The sequence below is a fragment of the Zootoca vivipara genome, chromosome 13 (assembly GCF_963506605.1).
Source record: "Zootoca vivipara chromosome 13, rZooViv1.1, whole genome shotgun sequence".
NCBI classification, from domain to species: Eukaryota; Metazoa; Chordata; class Lepidosauria; order Squamata; family Lacertidae; genus Zootoca; species Zootoca vivipara.
The window spans coordinates 34,078,288-34,102,781 of record NC_083288.1 but is presented as its reverse complement, the minus strand read 5'-3'; the positions used below and the strand labels follow the sequence as shown (position 1 = coordinate 34,102,781).

Genomic DNA, 24,494 nt, shown 5'->3' with positions numbered 1-24,494 from the left:
CATAAGCGCCAGCACTCAACCTCATTCATGCTTCCAGCAAACTCATAGAGTGCCAGAAAGGTTCCAAAGACCTGATGAAGGACACTTGTAGCAAAGGGGTTTCAGGCTGGTTTCCATGACTTTTTCAACGCCTGGGCAGATAAACTTACATTGAAGTATAATCCATTTGAATGCAGCTACTGTACCTTTCTCCAGAACAAATCAATCGCTTCAGTGGATTCGAGAGAGAGGTGGGAAGCCACAATCCCTGAATAAGAAGGCCGATGATTATGGCGAAGCTACAAATGTGCGGCTGCTCATGGATTTTTTAAAAGCGAAAGACCTCTGCACTTGCTCAGAGGCCGTGCACTAACGTTGCAATTCTGTGCACACCTACATGGAAAGGAGCCCCCGCCGAACGCGGGGGAACTTCTACGTAAATGCGCATTGAGTTCTGGATGATCATGTTGCTGCGCCGTTGCCCCAGCAACGGGACAGACATATTACGCCGACCACCCCCCTTTTTTTTCTACAACGGTCCGGGAGCCCCTGGGAGGTCTACGTCACTGGTTGTCGTGGTAACAACTTTGAACACCTGAACCAACGAGAAGGCCAGCTACGTCAACCGACGCTCCGCGCATCTTACGCGGCCCCTCCAGCGCTAAGCATACGTTCCTCTCTATGGTAACTTGAAGCTTAAAACAACAACAACCCTCGCCCCCTTCTTCCTCTCAGCGGATGACGAAGACGGATATTAAAGGAAGAAAATAAAGTCACCTGACCGAAAGGAAACCCGGAGGCGGAAGTGACGTGCGGTAGACAGGGAGAAAGACGGGGACAGACAAACCCTTCCTCCTGGAAGGGATCCGAGGCCGAGATGGTAAGTGACAGGCGCACGGAGCTAAGCGGAGCACCCCCCCCCCCAGCGTCCTCCCCCCATCCACGAATAGCCTCCCCCCCATCCGCAGTCCCGCCTCCGCCCTCTGAGGAAGGACCGCTTGCTCCCGCGCACCCACTTCCCAGGGAGGGGGCTGCCAGGTCCAGCACCCGAGGGGGCTCCGTGTCTTTATTAGGCTGCGCGCCCTGGCCTGCTCGTTGGGGACCCGGGGTCCGCCGGACTGGCCGAGGCCTGCCTCCGAGGGAGAAGCGGGCATCGGATCGCCCTGCAAGACTCCTTACAACCCTCGGCATTCTTGCCAGGTTGTACCTCTTCCCTACGGGGAAGAGTGAAGCCGCCTCACGCAGAGCAGCCAGCTTTGCGGGATGCTTAAAAAGCACGAAAGAGCTCTCAGAGGTAGGAGGCTGGTCGCCTTAGAGAGGCATGAGGAGGTGCCCCCCACCTTCCCTTCCCTAATTCGGTGCACGTGTGTATGGGAGGGAGATGTGCTCTTTGCACTCTGCTCTGTGTGGCTAGCTCTGTGCCTTCAGTAAGTAGTAGCGTCCACTCTTCTTCTCGTCACCAATTCCCTTAGTTAAGGAATGGTCCATTAGTGGTAGAGTACACAGTTGTCATTCCGAAGGTCTCCGGTCCAACCCCCTGCATCTCTAAAAGTTCCCCAGGCTGCCAAGACTAAAAGTTCTGTCCATCAGAGGAGAGAAGTATTTGCTGTGCTGGACTGTTTCTTTCCATCCTTTTCCCCGAGTCCCCATGTGACATCCTGCTCCTGAGAAACTGCCATTTCCAATTCTGAGGTTAAGAGGCTTTCCACGGAGGACTTCCCTGAAGCTTGCACCCTGTTTTTCACCAGTTAGATCGTGATGCTATCCTTTCTCCATTTTCAGTGCCTTGCATTCATGGAATTTCACATTCAGAGGAATCAGCATATTGGAATAGGCAAACTGAATAGCATTTACCCTCAGTTTAAATATCAGATGCAGCTGCAGGGAAGAGCAATTGGAAAAAATAACAGGTACTGGAAATGGTACTAAAGTCATTTGATCTTTTCCAACATGGTAAGAAGTGGAGCTTTGGAATGGTTTCTTCCCAGTTGAGGGCTGGGAAGATTACACTTCACTGTCCTCTGTAAGGTGGCCCTTGCTATTTGTAACAAAGCAATTTGCTTCTCAGCAGGGACGGGTTTAACTTTTGAGAGTTAGTCCTGCTATGGACAGGGCTCAACTCATGAAATCTTACAGTAGATAGATGCAGGTGTGTGACTTTGACCATGAGCTTACTGAAACATGCAGATACATGTATGTGATATTATCCTATTGGAATGCAGGTGAGACCTCTTGTTACGCCCTTAGGTCTCTAAAAGTGCACTCTTAGTGCACTCTCAGATTGAAAGCACCTTCCATGTAGAAAGGTTGAAGGCTTTTCATCCTGAGGTGTTTTCAATCAAGCAGTTTCCCCCTTGAGCATTCTGCAGTAGTTCAGCAAGAGGTATTTACTGTGTAAGCCCAGTTGGCCTGATTTTAAGTAGAAGGTATCCTTCAGTCACTTATTCCAGAGGTGATCCAATTTCAGTCTTGCATGATCCATCAATTCTTTTTTTTAAAAAAGAAGAAGAATCCCCATGGTTCACAAATGCATGTAAAATTCCAAAGTTAGAGTGAATATTCACAATGTTTTTGCAGTGATCCTGAGTAGGCACTCTTAAACTTTTCAGGCATAAGTAGTGCCCTGCAAATTTAGACCAAGGTCCGTTCAGCATTCCTTCTAACCTTTCCTGTAATCAGTAGGTGTAACTTATCCTCCAGAAGTTTGCCAGCAGCCCGTAAGTGGGCTGCAGTCTACTTTATGCCCACCCATGCATTCTTCACTGGCAGTACTGAGCTGTAATGGAATTTGGCCCAAATCATGTTGTTGATTCTTGCTGGTCATAAGATTCACCAAACTGCCACAACCTTATTATTCATTCCTGTGTTGAATAATTGTTGAATGCCACTTTAGGGATAGAGATTCACCCTGAGATTTAATTCTGTCCCTGAAAAAAGGTGACCTGCTCTCTGTCTTCAGAGGAGATAGATGCTTAATTCGGAGCTTAACATCAAATCTTTAGGAAAGCATAGGTTTGTAATTTACCTAAAGACAAGAACCAAGCACTCAGCTCCAGATTTGGCTCCTCCAATAGTTTCCATTGTTTTCTAATTATATTTGCTGGACTGCATCTTGGTTGCTCCTGTAATGCCATGATTCTCTCTTCTTTAATTCCAAAGCAGTCTTGTGCATTTAGAGTTAGGAATGCCTTCTTTGTGAGAGTCTTCTATTATATGACTTGAGATGTTACCTATAAAGTTGCATCTTACCGCTTGGGTAAGTTACTCAGGTCTTTAACAGTGTTATTGAGCTCTTACTCATTCCTCCTTGTGAGTGGCTGTATTCTCCCCTCAAATCTCCTTTTTTTTTTCTTCCCTGCACCCAGAACAACAAAAGTAACCTCGTGAGGTTGTTTGTTCCTTGTATTTTCATAACGGTCTCTCCATTTCTCCTTCTGCAGGTCACAAGGCCACTAGTTCCAACAGCGGCCCAGTCCTGGCGCTGGGTTTGTTGTTACCCGGCCCCACCCGGGCAGTCATGAACGGGAGCGCAGTGCCCCTGTCGCCAACCGGGGGAGGGATGGTGGGGGAACCTGCCTCTCTTCCCTCTCCGGGTTGGCGGGAATTCTGCGAGGCGCACGCTCGCGCTGCCGCGGTGGACTTTGCCCGCCGCTTTCGGGCCTTCCTGGGTGAGAACCCCCAGTTTGCCACGCCAGGAGCTGAAGCTGCCTTCTCTCGCCGCTTTGCTGAGCACTTCCTGGAACACTTTGAGGCGGAGGTGAGCCGGGCCTATGCCAGCGACTCGCCGCCCCGGTGCGACATCGCCCCCTTCACCGGCTGCTCCTCTGCCCGTGACCTCTCCGAGACATGCAGCGACTCCTCCGTGGCCTCCCCTGTGGAGCTTCCACCGGGGCCACCCTCTGGTCTCTCCAGCAGCCAGTCTCGTAGCTCCGAAGACGTTTCCACCGCAACAGCCGTGACGGCCACCAAACCAAAGCTGAAGAAGCGCTTCTCCCTGCGCAACGTGAGCCGCAGTGTACGGGGCAGCGTCCGGGGCATCCTGCAGTGGAAGACCTCGACTGAGTCGCCCCCTGGCAGCGGGGATGGGGCAACCACCGGAGCCAACAGCAATTCCAACTCTTCAGGGGGTGGCGACTCCGAGCGCTGGACTCACCGCTTCGAACGGCTGCGGCTCAACAAAGCCTCCCCAGCCACCCTCCGCGTAGAACTGGCCAGCGTGCGGCGCGAGGGTCTGCTGAACTACATTGTGGCCGACGACGGGGCAGGCGGGGGCAGCCGGACGCGCTGGCAGAAATGCCGCCTTCTCCTGCGCAAAGCGGGGAAGGGGGAGGGGGAGGGTTACCTCTTGGAGTTCTACATCCCACCAAAGGTGAGCCATGGGTCGCTGCATCAGGGCGGGGGGAAGAATTCCCGGGCGGGGAGAGCCAAAGGATTACCCTGCGCCAAGATTCCCAGCACTGAGGGGCATCGGCATAATTGTGGCTCTCCCTAACTTAACCCCTAGGCATCCAAGCCGCGGGTCAGCATCGCCTGCTCTTGCGTAGTGGACGTGCGGACAACGACCCCCTTGGAAATGCCAGACAAAGAGAACACCTTTGTGCTTAAGGTGAGGAGAAGAAAAATATCAAGGTTGCATCGGGGCAGAAAGTTAGTGGCTTTGTTTTGGGAGCCTGATTTTTTAAAAAAGTTATTCAAGTAGGTACCAAAAAACAACCCCTAAACCTTAAATGTATTCCGTGATAATTGGAGCCATAATGTTTACGTGCCTTTGAGTTAATTTGAATATTTGCTTATAATAATATTAACACTTCTCAGTGAGAGGATGTGTCCCCATTCTCTGCCTGGGCTACCTTCCCAGAGGAAGTCCCTTCCACCAGCAGCTAAGACAGCAGCAAGGGTGGGGAACCTCAGGCCCAAGGTCCAGGTTCAGCCCTCTGTCTGGTCCCTGGGACTCTCCCCTGCAGGCTGGAAGGTAGCCTCCTGCCTAAAGCCAGGAGCTGTATCCGTTGCCCACCCAGTTTTTGTCTGTCTGGCCCCTCCCACCACTAACATGTGGCCCCCAGAAAGCTGCCCATCTGGGCTTGAATAGTTTCCCCACTTCTACAAGGCAGACTGGCTGGAGTGCACATTCAGCCGTTGCCTACTTTTCTCCTTGCTTCTCACTTCTGGTGGGATCTGCTGCTGCCTGGTCCCTCTCTAGCAGGACCTCACTAGCTTTGGCAGGAGCTGCTGTTCCTGAGCAGACTCATGACAATTCCCCGGCCTTCTTTTTCTCTTGGTTTGATTTCATATGCTTTGTCATATGCTTGGTTTGCTTTCATATGCCCGGAGGCCAACCATGACATCTGTGTGCTTTGAGAGCGAGACGGGTATGTGGGAGCTTTGTGATATATTTTTTTTCCATGGTAAAAGCACAGCAAATGGGGGGTTCAGTCAGCATGGTTTGGAGGCGCAGCTAAGGCAGCTGGTAAAGAATGTGGGACAAAGGTCTCCTTAAACACCTTGCCAGCCATTGCTGCCTGAGCTGACTTGTTTCTATTGAGGGCCAAAACATGCAGAGGGAGGCCTCATTCTCTTATTACTGTCCGTGGAGACAATGCTGAGTTACATATACCAAGTGTCTGATTCAGTATAAGAATGCTTTCTATCTTCTCAGCTGTTGCAGAAGGTTTTTAACTTGAGCATCGTTTGGCTTCAACAGCTTGTTATTCCTGCACAAAAGGGTTAGGAAGCAGTTTACTGTACTGATTTTCTCATGTTTCCTTTTTTCCCTTGGCTTTTGGGAGGCACAGGAGGGGAGGGGTGTTCTAGGAATAACGTGCCCCTCCACACACCCCAAAGCGTAATGTGTCTATGGCTGCTCCCTTCCCACTCTATTCCACAGCTGTCAAGCTCCTTGGAGTACATCCTTGAGACGGTTGACTCGCTGCAGATGCGCTCCTGGTTGGCTGACATTCAGGAATGCATGGGCCTCGGGTAAGTTGCGCCAGGCCGTGGGAGAGGGCCAGAGCTCAGCGGCAGAGCACTTGCTGGGCATGCGGAAGGTAGCACCCTTAGCAGTTAAATCTTTGCCCATGCTAAAAGCACAAACCAGGGATTGGGGAACTTTTGGTCCACCAGATGTTGTTGAACTGCAACTCCCATATTGGCCACAGCCAGCAAAGCCCAATGGTCAGGGATGGTGGGAGCTGTTGGCATCCATCTGTCTCAAGAGACAATGGAGTGTGCCTCCGGTTTGGTGTTAGTGGCACCAAAGTGACCTCTCGGGTGGGGAGGGACACAAGCCTAGGCAGTGTGTAAGCCAGTCCTGGACTGCCCCAAGACAAGACCCCCAATCTCGGCCTCACTGATGTGGCCCAAAGGAAAGCAGAGCAATACGTTTGGCCCAAGCTTGGCTGCAGGAGTTGCTGGAAGGAGGCATACAAGGCACCACCCAGCCACCTTAGGGACTCCACTCCGGATTTGTGTAGGGTTTACCGCTTAGCTGTAGTCTAGCAACATCTGGAGGGCATTGCACAGGTTTCCCCGTCCCTGAAGCAAGCTGCATATCTGACCAAAGCTCTAGCATATCCAATGTTTCTGTTTCCAGTAGCTGCCCAGCATGAGTGTGATAATGCTCCCCTGTATCTGATACTGGGGAGTATATTGGCCTCAGACACAGATGTTTGATTTTGGCTAATGGCACTTGTCTCCACAGAGAGAGCACTGATAGCCTGGAACAGCCGTGTATGAACCACTCAGAGAGCATGCCCAGCCGCGACCTTCCCATGGTGCCGAGTGAGAGCAGCGATCAGCTCAGCCAAGGTCTGTGGCATTCTCTCCCACCCCCAGCAGAGCGCCAGCTTCACTCCCTTGGCAAAACGATCTGCTGCCACGTTGGGGAAGGGCTGTGGCTCAGTTAGCCGAGCACATGCTTTGTATGCAAAAGGTCCCTGGTTCAATCCCTGGCACTCCCAGGAAAATGGAAATGGTTCTTCCTAAACCTGAGCAGATTTAGTAGTAGTCAAGCAGCATTCTGCCTTACCCTTCTGGTAAAATGCAAAGCCATCTATTGCAGCAAGATGATAAAATTCTATCTTTGTATTAATGTTTGATCCAGGGATGGGAAGCCTGTGGCCCCCTGGGTGTCATTTCACCACAACCCCCATCATCCCTGACAATTCATTATATTGGGTGTTGGAGCCTAACCATCGAGAGGGCTGCAGGTTTTTTATTTTTTATTAGATTTATGTGCTGCCCTTCATCACAAGATCTCAGGGCGGTTCACAAGACAAAATTCCCCATGTGTGGTCTCTCTCAATTTAGTCACCTATTGGTTGCTTAATTGTATGTTAAGGCAATGTATACAGCATCAGCCACAAAGCTGTTACTCTACTGTTGGAAGGAAAGGCCAGTTTTAATACTTCAGATTTTTATAAATCAAAATTTGGAAAGGCAGGAACTATGCTTTCTATGCTGTATATATAGTGGACAAAATGTAGCCTTCACAAGGAATCACAATATTTTTTCAGTGTTGAGCCACAGAAAATAAGCAGGAAGAAGAAAATAAAGAAAGAGAAGAAAAAGAAAAGAGAGAGAAAGGTGAAAAATAATAATAAAGAAAAATAAAAAGGACCTCCAATTTTCCATTTGCCACTTACATAAGAAAAAGCTATTTAAGACATTCAGTCCATGATAACCTAAGGAATTGCACAATGTTTTTTGAAGCTGCCTTGGTGTGCGGCTTGTGACCTGGCCTGTTTGTCCATCCCCTCCCCTCCCCAGGTGCCTATGGCGGCCTGATGGAACGCCCCTCAGCCTCCATGTCCCCCAGCTCCGTCTCCATTGCTGCCTCCCACTTTGACTCAATGGAGCTGCTGCCTCCCGAGCTGCCACCTCGAGTGCCGATTGACGAAGGGCCGTTTCCCATGGGGCTCCTCCACACGACCTTCCCTGAAACCCCTGACACCACAGGTAATGCCTTGGAGTGGAGTGGAGTTCTCTCTCTCTCTCCATTCTGAGAGAATGGGGGCAGCGGGTGTGTGTGTGGTCCTGACGGGCTCAAGAGTGAAATCCGTGAGCGAGATTTCAGAATTCTCTGAACAGGCTTTGGCAGACAGCTCTCACCTCTCTCCCTGCTCCAGGTTCCTTCCTTTTCCAAGGGGAGCCCGACCCAGGCGGGGGAAGCTTTGGCGAGACAGACCACCCTCTTTCCGAATACCCTTGGTTCCACGGCACCCTGTCCCGCCTCAAAGCGGCCCAGCTGGTGTTGGCGGGGGGAGCCAGCAGCCATGGCGTTTTCTTAGTGCGGCAGAGCGAGACGCGGCGTGGTGAATACGTCCTGACCTTTAACTTTCAGGGGAAGGCGAAGGTGAGTGCACATGCGCGGGTATCTGTGCAAGCCAGCGTGGCGCAGTGGCCAGTGTTTCAGACTAGGACCTTGCAGATGAGAGAACCAGTCCCCACTTAGCCGTGCAGCTCATTGAGTGACCTTCGGCCAGGCCTTCTCAGCCTTGTTTTTAGGCTATAATTGGGCAGAGAAGAGCCACATACACCACCTTGAGTTCCTTGGGAGGGAAAGGTGGGGTGTGAATGCAATGAAGAAAAAGAAAGATGGTGCCAGTTGTGAGACAGGGTGGGAGAGGATCAGGCCGTTGACGGGAACTCTCACCAGGCCTCCTTATCTCGCCACCAGCACCTGCGCCTCTCCCTTAACGAAGACGGGCAATGCCGGGTTCAGCACCTCTGGTTCCAGACCATCTTTGACATGCTGGAGCACTTCCGGGTCCACCCCATCCCCCTCGAGTCGGGCGGCTCCAGTGACGTGACGCTCGTCAGCTACGTGGTTGCTTCGCAGAGGCTGCACGGTGAGCGTAGCCAGAGCCCCGGGGGGCCCTGGGCTAGGAAGACCATTGACACCGTTGCCAATCCATGCCATGCTCCATCTCCCACCCATCTCCTCCCATTGTGGCTCCAGACACATCCCCCCCAAGATTCCCCGCGCTGAGTCTTCTGCTCCATGCCGCGCAGGGGCGATGACACCCCCACCCCCTTCATGTCCGCCGCTCTCCCTCTCTTACCCCACCCCCAATCCCTATTTCTGATGTGGGCATCTCTGTCACAGGCCGGGACCGGGCTGGGAGCCGAGCGCCGGTGTCTGGGTTCAGTGGGTGCAGTGGGGACTCGCCCCCCAACCTCATCTCCATCCTTGCTGCCGCCTCTGCGGGTGACTGCGTGTAAGTGTGCCATAGCTACCACGGGAGAAAGGCAGAGAGTTGCGAGCGTGTGTGTGTGTCACAGCCCCCACGCCATAGCCCATCGCTATCCACGGGTCATGCAGATGTGCGATGCCCATAACCATCCACTGTGTCTGTGACACCAGGTAGGGGGGAGATTTCATAGGGAAGACGCTCCTCCTGGCATCTCCAGGTAGAGCTGGGGGTGCGGGGAGATTTCTGCCTGAAACTCTGCTGCTAGTTTTTGTAGCAACGCTGAGGGAGATGGACCAATTGCCTGCCTTGTAAAAATCAGCTTCTTACATTCCTTCTCTGGAGATGGGCTTTAGCCGTGGTGACCATGTGGAGCTTCAAATGTTACAGGATGTGCTGCCAACCTCGTCTTTCTGGCAGCTTGTCCTGTAACATACAGAGCTTCTCTGTGCTCCCTTACAGCCCTAGTTTGCAACTAAGCTTATGATATCCTCTGTGCAATCTTGATAGTGTTGGCTACAGCAGTGCTTTGCCAAATAGCCCAATTTGTTATTTAACATATCAACAGCAAACAATAACAAGGCCCCAGTAGGACATCATATTGCTTTCTGTTCTGCTTCTCATCCCCCCGCCCAACTTTCTCAGCAACCAGATGTGGCTGCTAGGATTCTGAATTTGATGGCCCCCAAACCCACTTTAGAGTAAAGGCATGCGCCATTAGGAAAATTTAGGGCCAAGGAAATGCAGCCTTAATTCTGTCTGGCACAATTAAAAAGAGCCTACAGAATTGAGAAGGTGTCTGCCTACATAGTGTGAGAATTATTATTTCTTTTTTTAAAAAAGGTCTCTATGCTGGCAATTAAGCCAAATCCATTCAGTTTTTGTGGAGGAGGAGCAAGAGGAAGCCATCACACACGTTTTTCTTTTGAAATTCCTAATGAAGCCTAACCAGTTTCAGCTAAGCAATATTATATTACACCTGCAGCTCAACAAAATTCTCTAGCGAAGCCAGCTGTCAGGCCTCTAGTTCTCTGTCATGACCAGGTAAAGCTTGAAGTAGGTCTAAGGCAGGGATGGGGAGCCTGCTTGGCTCCAAATGTTGTGGGACTGAAGCTCTCATTGTTCCTGACCAATTGGTCAAGTTGATGGGAGCTGGAATCCAAGTACGTCTGGGTGGTCACAGGTTCCCCATCCCTGGTCTAAGGGAAAGGAGGAGAAAAAGGCTTAGGCACATTGGATATTCAGAATTCAACACACACACACACACACACACACACACACACACGTCTCATTACAAAGATTCTGCAAATACTGTCTCTGAGTAATGCCAGAATGATGAATTTCTGCTCACAAGCAGACTTTGGCATTGGTTGCAGAAACGGGGATCTTGGATGGCATGATTCTCAATTTTTTAAAAAAAAGTTTTATGGCAATCTGGGTGTGAAGATGAGAATGAATGTGTGGGCAGTGCTTGGTGAAAATTGCACAGAGGAGCTGGTAGGAGTCATTGGCCAGGATGTAGAACAGTTTTTGCCAACCTTGGTAGTCTGCGAGTGTTTGGCACCACAGCCCAGGACTTGCAAGCAGGTGCTTCAGGGGCCAAGTGCAACTCCTTGGCTGAGGTAGGCAGATAGACGCCTATTCTAATCAATTAACAATAACAAGTATTACTTGAGATGTTTCGAATGGGTCAAAACCTTAGCTACCGTTATTACAAATACTAAGGAATAGACATAACCACAACAAACATTTCACACTGAGTATTCTGTAGAAGTAGAATAAGTTACAAAAAAATAAACAAATGAATGCCACCATGTAATTTTGGACAACTTTTGATAGCCCTGTAAATTGGCTTTCTTGGTGCAGGGCAGAGTTTGGATATTACTGTTTTTAATGCAAAGCGTATGGTATGCACAGTCCCAGTCATGCCAGCCTGCCTCATCCCCACACAGCTGCCCAGCAGTTGTCCCTGTGTGATTTCATCAGGCCATTACTACTGGGCATGTAACAGAAGGCAGTTTTCCCAAGTCGCAGTTTCCCCGCAATGTGGCATCCTCCAGATGGGGTTGGATTCCCAGCTCCCAGGAGCCCCAGCCAGCATGTCGAGTAGACAGGGGTAATGGGATCTGCACCAGGTTAGTGAGGGCTGCTCTAAGCCGCATCGAATGCAGTGGTGCCATCTAAGTTCTGGTGTGTGTTGTCACCCTTTCCCAAGCATCGCCCAGAAGATTGTGCTCAAAGTGCTCTAGCTACTGGATGTAGACAACACTGGAGTCGCTCAGTTTTTAGAAAAACCTCATTGGGGTGGGAGCCCCTTGCTCTGGGCTGGACATGGGGGTGGGGGCTCAGCTAATTCTCGGTGTCTGCCATCCCACATTTTGTCTTAACCCCGGGCCCTCTTGTCTCTCTTTGTCTGTCTGTCTCTTTTCTCTTCTCTCCACAGAACCGAACACCTCTCGTAACCTGCCACCGCCTCCGCTCCCCCCAGCTCGGCCACCTCTTGCTCCCCCTGACCGCGGATTGCCAGAGTCTGAGGGGCAGGCAGAGGAGGAGAGCCGGATGGTGGAGCCAGAGGTGGACGAGGCAGCAGCCACAAGAGGAGGAGGAGGAGGAGGAGGATCCCTTCCCCTCCCGGAGGAATCGGAAGGACGAGCCCGGGCTGTGAACAACCAGTACTCATTTGTCTGAGCCCCGTGAATATGAGCCAGAGAAGGACGCGAGCCCTTCTGGTGCCCACCACCAGGGGGAGACCTGGCCTTGGCCCACGGGTGCAAGATGGGCTTGAATACCCAAAAGACTTCTATGCTTCCCTCTGTAACCTTTGGGGGGTGAGGACTGGCCTTGCCCCCCACAGTCCCATTCTCCCCCACCCCACCGTCCCATTCCCTTGGGTATGGAGCAAACCCAGTCCCGCTTGCCCCGAAAACATAGGTACGAGACCCTCCTCCTGGTTTCGTGATCCCAGCTTGCGACAGATTGGTACGCACTACTTCTAGCCCCGTCTTGGGTACTAAGGAAACGGGCCTGCTCTTCCTCCTCTTCCCTTCCTCTTCCTCCTCCCGCCCCTGTGCCCAAATCTCCGCAGTTGGGCAGAAGTAATAGCTCATTGTAAACACTACATGGAGGGGTGGGTGGGAGCGGGGTGGTCTGCCCTTCTGACTCCAGACACAGTCTTTTGCACCCCTGCCCTTCTTTGCTGAATGTATGGAGTCTCCGAATGTAACGTCCTCCCCCTCCCCATCTCCTCTCTGGGGGCGATAGGGAGGGGGAGGCCAGCTCCCTCTTCCCTGGTTGGAAATATATTTATATTCTTTCGTCTCTCTCCTTCTTCTCCCTCCCCCCTCGCCCCACCCACCCTGGCTTGGGGACTGGCCACGCATTATAAAGTCTACACTACCCAGGTAAAATTTTAAAATATTATGAATATACACCTTTCACAGGTACTGTCCCCTCCTCTTGTTCCTACTGCACCCCTCCCCTCCCCACCTTAAGATTTATTTTTCTACTGTGGACTAGGTGGACTGCTCAGGCCCTCTCTGTCTCTTCAATTCTCTCTTTTCTTAAAATTTGCGCTGAGGTACCGTTTGTTCATCTGTGTCTTTTTTTGTCTTTTTTTTTTTTTTTGATTAATTTTTTTTGGGGGGGAGAGTTTGTATGAAAATAAAGGAAATGTCATTTTACCTTTTAAAAGAAAAAATGATTTGAAACAAACACACAACAATCCTCCCTATACACTACACACTGGGACAGGAGGAGAATCTCTTTCCTTCTGGATGATCCCTGTATAACTTTCTTCATAGGATCCAAGAGGAAATGAGGTAGCTAGCTGATTTGATGCCACTTCCCTGCCCCTATCCAGCACATGTGATCCATCCATCCAGTTATGCTTAGCAGCGTTCATATAGTGCCTGGGTGCGCTCAAAGTGCTTCGCAGACATTGTGCACATGTGGCAGCATGAAGTGGTAGAACAGGCATAGGCAAACTCGGACCTCCAGATGTTTTGGGACTACAACTCCCATCATCCCTAGCTAACAGGACCAGTGGTCAGGGATTATGGGAACTGTAGTTTCAAAACACCCGGAGGGCCGAGTTTGCCCATGCCTGTGGTAGAACCACTTCAGGCTGCAAATTAAGGACATAATTTTCTAATTCTTCTCTCTGGGATTGTTGTTTAAAAAACAGAAGCAAAGCAACAGCAGGTAGAAAGCTAGCACAAGAAGAAATCAGCAGAGCTGAAACTCCTCTCTCTTAAGATGCTTGGGTTTGTTATGCTGCCTTGGGGTGTGTGGGGGGGGGGTTGCGGAAGCATTCAACAATGGCAACAACCACCTGCAGTCAGAAGTGGTGTGGTGTCATTAGTTGCCTTTGTAGACCAGGCCTCAAAGAGACCATAAGGCAGGTCATATCGCAGCTGGAAGCAGAGATGGCGGGACTGAGAGAGTGCCGACTTGAAAGAGGTTGCTCAGTGAGGTTGTGGCACAAAGGCCAGTTTATAAAAGAGCATATTCTGGCTGCTGGGCCTCCACTAGCTCCCCACCTGAATGAAATGATGGGAAATATTAAAAGTGAGTCAGAGAGTAAAAAAAGCAAGAAGCTGAGATTTTTTTGTGTGTGTAGTTAAAAGCTACCTACGAGGTTGAATAGATAGGAGGCTGATTCTTGAAAGCTGTAGCTCAGGAGATTTGGGCAGAGGGTGACTATGGGGGTGGAGGTAAGAGGTGGACCACCCCATCTGCTTAATGCCGCACCCACTACCACATTCTGCAGTCCTGTATGGTGGCGGCATAGTCTATAGATCACAGCTGTGCTAATTACAAGGGCCTATGGTTGATTATTGGTTGTCTGGTAAGAAAACCCAAGACAAATTTAATGTGTTAAGTGGCAGATAACAAACAGTGGCCAAAGGTGAATCAGGAGCCAGTCTTGCAAGAAATGGCCTTTCTGAACACAGAGAAATGTATACAACCCTTTGGGGCTAAACCCTTTCCCACAGTTAAATGGAAGTCTAGGGCAGCTGTAGGGAACTTTTAGCCTGCCAAATGTCCCCATCATCCATGGCCATTGGCTATGCTTTCTAGGGCTGATGGATGTTGCAGTTTAGCAGCATCTGGAGGGCCAGAGATTACCCACTCCTGGTCTAGGATATGCTATTTACGCACACACACACACACACACACACACACACTATATCAAATGCAGTGTGTTGGTTTTTGGTGGTGCATTGTAACCGAATGTTGCCCACAAGCTTGTGTAGATAGAAGGGAGCTTCTTGAAACCTGTAGCCCAGGAGACATAGGCGGAGTGGGAACATGGGGGTGGAGGTTTTCACTTTGTATCAGTGCTCTGCAGCACAAGAGGATGTAGGCATGGCTGGGCTACCAAGAACAATCAGCAGCCCATGGCTGCTGCCTGTCTTGTTGATTTTATGCAAAGCTTTAAAGTATTTTATTAGTATTTTCATAGTGCAAATGATGGATGATATCCAACCCTACTTTGAAGACAAACCAGTCGATTTAAGCAACTTATGTACAGTGACTTCAATGGGTCTGAGTGGGACTAATGTTGGATATCACTCCCCCCCTCCTCTTGTTTTGTTTTTGCATGTTCGTCCCAAAAGCTAGGAACATGTTTTAAAACAATACATTTCAAAATTTTGAAAATAAGCATTTGCACCAAATGCATGTATTAGTATCCATTTTATTTTCTCTATAAGCAATTGGATTGGTGATGTTTCCTATGAAAAAGGGTATCATTCTGCACTTGTGGGCAGAGCAGCATGTGGCAACCTTCCTATCGTCTTGGAAACTGACTGGTCTGGCCCTCATTGACAGAGCTTGCTCAGGATGCTACGGTGTCAATGCCTCAGAGATGCACTTCACACCCCAGGAAACTTTGCAGTGTATAGACTCTCCTCCAGATATATCACACCTGTTACGATGGGTGACAAGTGGGATCTGCAACAAAATGTTGCACTGCATTCTTCCTCCTAAAACGTACTGTATTCTGGTACAGCTGAGTACTGAGTCCACTTCTGTTGTTGCAGGAATTTTGTTTTCCTGTTGATGGTGCATGGTTTTTGCAACTTAACACAAACATCTCCAACATGCTGATACTTCCCTCTTCTTTCTCGCTGGCCCCATTTTGGCTTGAATCCTGGTGGCACTCACCATATGAGCTTGCTATTAGGAGGAGTGATAACATCATGGAGGGGCAGCACTCTACACAGTTTGGTTTCCTTTGGATATGGGAGCCCTGGAGACAGGTAGCAACAGAACTGTCCTTTACAAACCTACATGCAGAGCAGGGGTCAAAATGGATACCTTGCCTGAGAGCAGTTTGGGCAGCCTGCAATGCAACGCTCCTAGGTCTAACTCCAGCAAGGAACTTGTCTTGTTATCCCCCAACCTCCCAAAAATCTGCTAAGCACTGTACCACTTTAAGGAAAGAAAAAAAATTCATTATTTTGTCAAAGCCCTGAAGTCTGATCTGGCATTACTTTAATGCCAAAGCCATAATACTAAGACTCACACTATTAATCAAAAGGTCTCCCATTACTTGCTTGTGCTGGCTATTTTTCATACTTCAGGTACAGTATTAGTATGAAGTTTGCAGGAGGAGGACGACTGGAGGGTGTTGTTTTTTAATTGCTTCGGTGGGAGGCATTGAATATTACTTTAGCTGGCTGGAAGGTGAGGGTGTTGTGCCTTATTTCTGCCAGAAGGGGGTGCTACTGGTCTTGATTGGTAGACAGAAGTTCAGCAGCAGCCCAGATTCAGATTCAACACAATGGGCTCCCTTCCGCTACCCCTCCTGCCTCCATCGCCTCTGTGCCTGCTTTCCTTCTGAAGAAGTGTGCATGCACACGAAAGGTCATACCAATAACAAACTTAGTTGGTCTCTAAGGTGCTACTGGAAGGAATTTTTTTATTTTGCTTTCCTTCAGTTAAAGTTGGGAAAGTGTATATGGCAAGCTCAAGTAGGCAAATGAAAACTTGCATTGCAGTACCAACTTATGAGATTTGTTGGAATGCACTGCTCTGGTTTTCTATGCAGAATTTGAGCTTTGGATCAGACTCTGTCAATGCTACTCCTGCTGATTTTTTGCTGACACTCGAATTGCATTGGAACTGAGGCAACCTGACTTTTTGAGTTTGTTTCTTCTCCCCACCCAACCCCAATTTCTGCACCACACTTGGTTCCTCTGTGAGATATTCATGCTGTTCGAGCCCCGTGGCCCATCCATTCCCATTTGGTAAGAGATGCAGTAACCCAGGTGCTTTGTGGAGCATCTCAGACATTGTGATTTCCTGATACCTCGTGGGAAACAGATTCTCCTAAGGTGGTTTTGTGTGTGTGTGTGTGTTTTAAAACACACACATTTATTTGGCATGGGCCAAAAATGGAGTTCTTACATTCTCCTCAACCCCCACCCCCCACCCCCGCGGAAAAGACACTGTGCAGGACAGATTAGATCAAAAGAAGGTGACATGCCAAAGGTGAGCCAGGGAGTGGCATAGCTTAGAAGGGATTTGAACATGGGCCTCCCAGCTTCATAGAACTGTAGAGTTGGAAGGGACTACAAGAGTCATCTAGCCCAACCCCCTGCAATGCAAGACACTTTCGCCCAACGTGAGGCTTGAACCCACAACCCTGACATTAAGAGTCTCATGTTCTACTGACTGAACTAGAATTCAGTTCCGGCATCCCAATGTGACCACGCTGCTCCTATTGTTGTTGCAAAATGAATTACTTCTATCTTTTCTTTTTTGTCATTAACCATATGGTTTATATATTGTTGTATTAGTTTTGGATATAAATAAAACTAAAGAAAAAGAAAAAGATTGGTGCTCAATCCACTACCCTTGCACTAGCTCTCAGATCTAGGTCAATTGCTTAGTTTTCTATGTAGGGTCTCCAGCCGCCGCCACTCCAGTTGACCCCATGAAGTTGCACCTCCATCCCACTTGGTGCCTTTCTGGTCCTGCTGCCTGGGGAATGTGGCATTGCTGGTGCCTTTATCCTAGGAATGCCCAGAGTTATTTTTATGAGCATTTTTATAGTACCCACCTAAATAGATCTGCCAGAACAGGGGTCTTCACTCACAATGACCCTTCCCCTCTCCTCTCCTCTCCTCTCCTCTACCTCTGGGGGTCGGAGGAATCCCCAGAACAGATTAACAAAGGATGGCTAGCTGATTGGGTGCAGGGAAAGGATTGCAAGGGAAGTTCACCTGCACATTCAAAGGTCCTTGCAATAGTAGATCTGCCCGTAGGACTGTATCCAACACTGTGCATGAAGACTTTCATTCACGCAACAGGGCTTCCCCTCCCCCCCCACCTCCCTGCACACCTCCAGAGTGTGGTCTGCAGAGTCCCCTGGAGCGGACTTTGAGGATGTACAAAGGACTGCCTCCCTTGGTCTGAGAAAGGTTCCCCACCTCTCTGCCTTATCAGTGTCTGAAGCAGCTAGGGAGGGAAATGGGCTGCTAAAAGAAGAGAACTCCGAGGCCTGAATGCCACAACCACAGCCAGCCTCTCCTCCACGATCACCTTCCATAACTCTGGCAGCCAGGGAAGATGAAGCAAGCAGGGCATCAGATGACACCTTGAGCAAGCAGGAACATCCATACCCGTTCCAAAAGGGGGCAGCATTTCTGTTTCCCAAAGGATTGGACTCTGATCCCATAGAAATACAAGATATACAGAGCATTCACAGGTCCAAAGCATTCTTATACCACTTTTAACAGTCATGGCTTCCCCCAAGGAAACTGTAGTTTATTAAGGGAGCTGGAAACGGTAGCTCTGTCAGGAGGCACCATGCTTCAAGGCACATTTGCACATTGTTGTTTGCATCAGAAAGGAGATGGGGTGGGGAGGGGTGGGGTGTCTTTTCCTGACACACACCACCTTTTTGGTTTCCCCGTCCCTGCAACAATGCCAGTGGTACACTTTGGGCTTTCAAATTTCAGCAGCACCCTGTGCCCCGTTAAAATTGGCCTCCTGCCTCTTGCGCTCTGTTCTACATCATTGTTGTGGCACCCCCTTGCAGCACCAACGCCCAATGTGGCCAAACCGGCCACGCCGCCTCTGCCAATGGCTTCCCACCCCGCAGGAGCTCCTATACATGAAGCTGTTGTCTGCGCATGTGCAGTCTTCTGCTCATGTGTGACAGCTGTCTCAAATGTACACCCCACTCTAAAGTACGAAATGAATGCACCTTAAGTTTCTCGTCGGATTGATAGTGGCTTGAGGGGAAAAACACAACACAAACATTTGTCAAATTACAGGATCAATGTGGATTGTGGCTAATGCAGTGTGAAAGGGGCTTCAAAAACTAGCATTGAGAATTCACTGCAGAATAAGCAGCCATGTTAACATACCTTGAGCTTCTTTTTTAAAAGAGAAGAAAGGGGCCTGAGATTCTCTGGGCAATTATTTTTATGCCCAATAAAACATTATGTGTTTGCAAATTACAATTCTCATCAAATTGAACTCCTTGAACTGCTGATATTTGGCTTTTCTATCTACACCAGTGTTCTTCTGCTTCAGGACCCAAGATGCTGTTGTCCTATAACTTCCATTATTCCTGATCATGGCTTTCACAAATTGCAATAGTGTCAATTTCCCCCCACATTCCTAACCCTTCCCTCATCAAGTACTACAATTCTCAAGGGAGAGGGAATGACTTTAGGAACATGGGATATTGCCTTGTTTCAGACCAGACAATTTTTCCATCTAGCTAAAGACAGACTACTCTGACTGGCAGCAGCTGTCCAGAGTTGCAGGCATAGGTATTTTCCACCACCGGCTGAAGCTGGGTGGGTGTGCTGTGACTCAGCAACGTATGTCACTGGACATGTCACTACCCTCTATCCACACGTCTGCTTCTGTTCTTTCCCCTTTGTCTCCTCCAAGATCTGCCTGACTTAGGCACTTCAACTCACCAGATACTTCAAACCCTTAGCAACATACTTCAAATGATGAAGAAATCCCCTCCCTGTGGATGTACATTTTTTTTTATAGTGCATATATTCTCTAAAACCAAGAGGACTAGAAACTTATTCCTTGTTTAGTTTAGATCTGTGGCGGCTGTCAGATTGTGTACTGAACCAGTAGCACGCAGAAACTACATTGGGATCTGGGTGATTTGCAATAGATGGGCAAGCATTTCTGACCCAGTTGTTTAACCAAGGAACTAATTTCTGGTACTGTGCTGAAAACAAATTCTAAACTTGAAAATGGACTCGGAGTCATTCCTTCCCTTCCTTCCCTATTTAATAGCTGGCCCTGGTTGGTGGACCATGAGCTTCTCGTAAAACAAAAAGTAGATCCCATAAGCCTGACGCCTGCCCACTCCTGTACTAAGACTGTAATCCTTTACACACTGACCTGGGAATAATTCAGAGGGACTTGCTTCTGATTGGAGTAAACAGGTATAAGATTGTGCTGTAAATGATACATCCCCCTGTAAATGATACATCCCCCTGTGGTTCAGAGGCTGAAAATTACATATTGTCTAATGGCCTAAAGTAATCCTACGTGTGTAAAGGTAAAGATAAAGGGACCCCTGACCGTTAGGTCCTGTTGCGGACGTCTCTGGGGTTGTGGCGCTCATCTCGTGTTATTGGCCGAGGGAGCCGGCATACAGCTTCCAGGTCATGTGGCCAGCATGACTAAGCCGCTTCTGGCGAACCAGAGCAGTGCACGGAAACGCAGTTTACCTTCCCACCGGAGCGGTACCTATTTATCTACTTGCACTTTGATGTGCTTTCGAACTGGTAGGTTGGGGGGAGCAAGGACCAAGCAACAGGAGCTCACCCCGTCACGGGGATTCGAACTGCTGACCTTCCAATCGGCAAGCCCTAGGCACAGTGGTTTAGAACACAGCGCCACCCGCGTCCTACATGTGTACTCTGTGCTAAACACACAACCATATGCCAAAGTAAGCAAAATCCAGTGTCTTCTATAATGAAGCCTATTTACATGTATTTCCTTACTTTGCACCATTTATTCCACTTCTTCTGTTTGAAGGCAGAGGGCAAATAACTTGGCAGCTTACTGAAGCCAGACAGGTGGCAGGACAATGGAAGTCTTATCAGCCTCTTTGCTCAGCCTCTTACCAGCTTCTGAGACTTTGTCAGTCATTGCCTGCACATGTTGAAGCCTAACTTTGCAGCCACAGGGGCTAGAAACTTGTTTATTAAAAGAGGTAGAAAATAAAATGATGAAAAGTACCATGGCATTACCTTCTGCACTTGGAACCAAATTTGCACAATGTGATTGTGGAATGCACACAATTCTGACTAAGCTCTGCTGGCTTGCTTTTCTTTTGGCTTAGGAGCTGCTGGACACCCACGGTTTTAGGTCACCAGGCAAACAGCCCTCCTGCAGCAGAGATGGCCATTCCAGACACAAGTTTAGGTTGTTAGTGTTTCATGTAGTAAAAATGGCTGAACAGGAGAGGTGTCCCTGCCTTTAGGTCCATTCACATTGTATGTCTCAATCTGGACCCAATCCAATCAGCCCACCAATATCAGCCTATCTGTTCTATAATCCCCCTCACCCCCACCCCCCTTCCCATCTTAGTTTCCCTTTCCCTCTGAAAGTCTTCTCTTGAGCTCTCTAATCCAGAGGCGGCAGCTGCATCTATTTTCAGCCCAAGGAGCTTGCAGCTGCTCCCCTTATAGGGTAAAAGCCGGTGCCCCAGCAGGGGACAGACACGGACACCACCTCCTTCAAGACGGATCTTGTGGCCGGGGAAGGTGTAGGGGGAGGAAAGAGGACCTGTCATTCAGGGCCGGCCTGGAGAGTGAAGGCGGGGGGGGGGGGCTTAGAGAGGAGAGTGATGCTGGGGTGAGGGACCTCAGCGAACCCTTGTCCCTCCCAGCATACGCATGTGTGATGGTGGCACCACAACCCTGGTGCACATTTCTGAAAAAGCAGGGCAGGGAAATACAGAGTTGCTTTCAATGGCCAAGCCAGGATGGGTGGAAGGGTGGGGGTGTGTGTGACATGGAGCCAATGGCCCAACCCCAAAGTTGGGTCTTTGAACCAAGCTCCCAAGGTGAAAGAAAAAGAGGCATGTTGCACTAGCAGGAAGGCAAAGAGCCTGATGGATCACACCAAAGGTCCATTTTGTCCAGCGGCATCCCATTTCCCATAGTGGCCAGTCAGCCAGCGAAGCCCACAAGCATAGCAACAGCATAAAGGGCCACTGCCCTCTCCTAGGAATGCTTCTCTTTAGCTTACAACAGGGATGAAGAACCTGCAGCCTTCCAGATGGACTCCCATCAAGGCCTAGCCAGTATGGCCAATGGTCAAGGATGATGGGAGCTGGAGTCCAGTTGGTTCCACAGGTGGCTCACCGACTGTTAGTTTATCCACCATGGGCTGTTATTACACTCAGGGCACCATCCTATGCATTGCCTTCTCAGAAACAAATCCCATTGTGTTCAATGGGGGCCTACGAGTTCCACTGAACTCAGCGGCCCTGACTTCACAGGACTGCACTGGCACAGTACATTAGTGGAATATGTAAATAGCTCCAGGTGGCATGCCTAGGCTTTCGCCTCATTTTCTCCTCACAATAACCCCACACGGCTGGCTAAGCTGGGAAAGACAGTGATTCGTCCAGGAGGAAGCTAGCCACAGTAAGGCTGTGTGTAAATGCAGCTAGGTAATGTCCCCCTCAATTTGGATCAAAGCTGGCTTTTGGGTTGGGGGGGGGAAACAGATCAAAACACAGTATTTCACAAGAAACAACAGGACAGATACGCATTGGGTCCAATGCTGTGCGTACACCATTTCCCAAACCAGCAATGGGTGCACATTGAGTGCAGAGAAAACAAGAGAGTCTACAAAGCCATAAATTTGTGGCTTAAAAGAGATGTGACGCTCCTCAGTATATCATCAGTACATCAGCCTGTTCTTCCTAACTGGCTCTCGTAACAGGAATATAAGAGGCAGGATTGACTTTGACTTGTGAACTGTTCACAAAAATAAACAACCAAATTGGGTTTTTGTTTCTTAAAGCAGGCTTTCAGACCAGGTGTCAGAAAATCAAGAGTTAAACGACTCTTCCCCCCTCTTTCTCACAGTACTCAAGTTATTCTGGCATCTGAAACAGAACTATCCTACAAGTGCTTCCCTCCTACCCTGGCAATAAAAAATACTGTTGTGAGTTTGAGGGGGTCAGTCTGTATGATGCCAGAGTCCTGTCTTAATTCCTTGGGTCCTGGATCCAGCAAGAGTTAAAATCTAATGGAGAATTCCAGTGTTGAACTAGTCAGGAAAGTTTATTTGTTAGACAATTGTCACAGTTGCCACCTAAGTATAACAAAAGAAGTTGCTCTGTGCCAGAGGGCAGATGGGTATGCCTTCCACCCCCCTCACTTAGCTGGTAGGTAGAAAGACAAAAACCAGGGCAATTGTGTGAGAGCTGAGAAAGAAGCAAGCAGAAGCTAGAGCAGGCACCCCCAAACTTTGGACCTCCAGATGTTTTGGCCTACAATTCCCATCATCCCTGACCACTGGTCCTGTTAGCTAGGGATCATGGGAGTTGTAGGCCAAAACATCTGGAGGGCCGCAGTTTGGGGATGCCTGAGCTAGAGAGTCAGAACCATGCTTGATTTACCGTATTTTCCCATGTATAAGACACCCCCATGTATAAGGCACCCCCAATTTTGGGGGACTAAATTTAAATAAAATGAGAGGAGATGACCCAAAGTTGCTGAGCTTTTTTTAGGGGAAACTGCATGCGCGCCGTCACCCGAGTAGGGCTGTTGCTGGGGATTGCCAAAGTGGGCAGCCGCCCCCCCCCCCGTACCACTGCGGGTGGGAAACGTTCCCTAGAGCGCAGGCTGCCAACCAGCTGGCTGGCAGAACACAGCTCCCCCCTCCCCACGCCACTAGGATGACCCCAGGTTTTTTACATGATTTTTGAGTCAAAAAGCCTTGTCTAATACACGGAAAAATACGGTATGCTGGAATCCAAGGCTGTGACTATGGGAGAAGCAACACATTTTGGGGTTTTAATGCTATGAGCTCCTCCACCTTAGGCTCATGTTGTATACAGTCATACCTCGGTTTCAGTACACCTCGGTTTGAGTATTTTCAGTTTAAGTACTCTGCGGACCTGTCTGGAATGGATTAATCCACTTTCTATTACTTTCAAAGGGGAAAGTTCGCTTCAGGTTAAGTACACTTCAGGTTAAATACAGACTTCCAGAACCAATTGTGTTTGTAAACCGAGGTACTACTGTATATGTGCCTCTCATTCCAAGGAAACTGGACCCTGGGTAGCACTGGGTACCGGGAGCCCCTGGAATCTCTCGCCACTTGGAGACAGGTAGCAATACAATACTGTACCAACAAATCAAAAATAACTAACCATTCCCTGCCCTTTCCTGACACACGAAATCAGCCACCTCCCTCCCCCAACCCATTCCATAGGCAAATAGGCAGCTTTTGAACAAGCCCTCGTACTGCCAGGCTCTGCCTTTGTACCTACCCAAATGTTTTTCTCTGCCCACTTGGATTCACCACCCTGCTTGCTCCTTGCTCAATCCCTTGACCCAGAAGGCTTCACTCCAGCCATGCCCCAGTTAAAAATATGTTTGGTTTTGAGTTTTGGTGGATGAACAGCTGGTGTGAAAGAGAGAGAGAGAGAGAAGGGTTTTGTACACTGGCTCCCCACAAGAAGAAAAGAGAGGGAAAGCACTCTCACACAAGTTCACACAAACTGTTAACACTGAAAAACTGCAACCATTAATTTCTACCAGGTAAAAAGGTAGTGGTTTTACCTGTTGCTTTCAGCTGCCACCACCTACTGCCTAGTCTATGGACTTAAGCTTTTGCATCATGTGCTCTTGAAGCACTGACTAATGGATAGACTTGAAGGACCTGGTATGGCCTATGAGCCATATTGCATATGGCCATGGCCCATTGAGGAAAAGCATTATAAACCCACTTGTCTTTTGATGAGGTTGACAGAGATACAGGAGACTACAGCAAATCTGGAGCTTGAGACCTAGCTCATCAAACTCAGAGCCCTGGAACCTGTGGGCACAGTTTTATAGATGAAAATATATCTGAGCATGGGCAGAATCTATTCTTTGGTCCCAATAAGTAGCCACACAACCTATCTGGGATGAGTCTTACAAGGCAGAAGTGGGCCTGCCCTGAGCCCTGGAGCTCATGTCATCTTGGAAAAAAAGTACTGGGTTGAATTATTTTGAGGGCTTTGGGATTCTGTAGCAAGAGAACCTGGGGACTTTATTATCATGTGAATGGAAATGAGCCAGTTGGCTCAATGGCCTACTTGAAAAG

At 49.1% G+C, this 24,494-nt stretch overlaps 1 protein-coding gene across 3 annotated transcripts; it reads left to right on the top strand.

The window, feature by feature from the left end:
• The first annotated feature begins 415 nt into the window (after window positions 1-415).
• On the top strand, window positions 416-11,780 carry SH2B1 (SH2B adaptor protein 1). Of its 3 annotated transcripts, XM_035136150.2 has the most exons (11): window positions 416-859; window positions 1,762-1,889; window positions 3,420-4,348; window positions 4,484-4,585; window positions 5,864-5,955; window positions 6,677-6,783; window positions 7,744-7,932; window positions 8,103-8,329; window positions 8,654-8,825; window positions 9,083-9,194; window positions 11,611-11,780. In XM_035136150.2, the coding sequence occupies exons 3-11, from the start codon at window positions 3,497-3,499 to the stop codon at window positions 11,627-11,629; spliced, it is 1,872 nt and encodes a 623-aa protein (XP_034992041.2). In that variant the 5' UTR covers window positions 416-859; window positions 1,762-1,889; window positions 3,420-3,496; the 3' UTR covers window positions 11,630-11,780. The 3 variants fall into 3 exon arrangements, with proteins under 3 accessions (XP_034992041.2, XP_034992040.2, XP_060137574.1); XM_035136149.2 differs by lacking the exon at window positions 1,762-1,889 and having other exon boundaries at window positions 417-859; XM_060281591.1 differs by lacking the exon at window positions 416-859 and having other exon boundaries at window positions 907-1,889.
• The last annotated feature ends 12,714 nt before the right edge of the window (window positions 11,781-24,494 follow it).

Excerpts from the sequence above, each read along its gene's own strand:
- SH2B1 (XM_035136150.2), top strand. The coding sequence starts at position 3,497 with ATGAACGGGAGCGCAGTGCCCCTGTCGCCAACCGGGGGAGGGATGGTG. Across the intron at positions 4,349-4,483 it reads AGTTCTACATCCCACCAAAG|GCATCCAAGCCGCGGGTCAG; the intron begins GTGAGCCATGGG and ends CTTAACCCCTAG. Across the intron at positions 8,330-8,653 it reads ACTTTCAGGGGAAGGCGAAG|CACCTGCGCCTCTCCCTTAA; the intron begins GTGAGTGCACAT and ends TCTCGCCACCAG.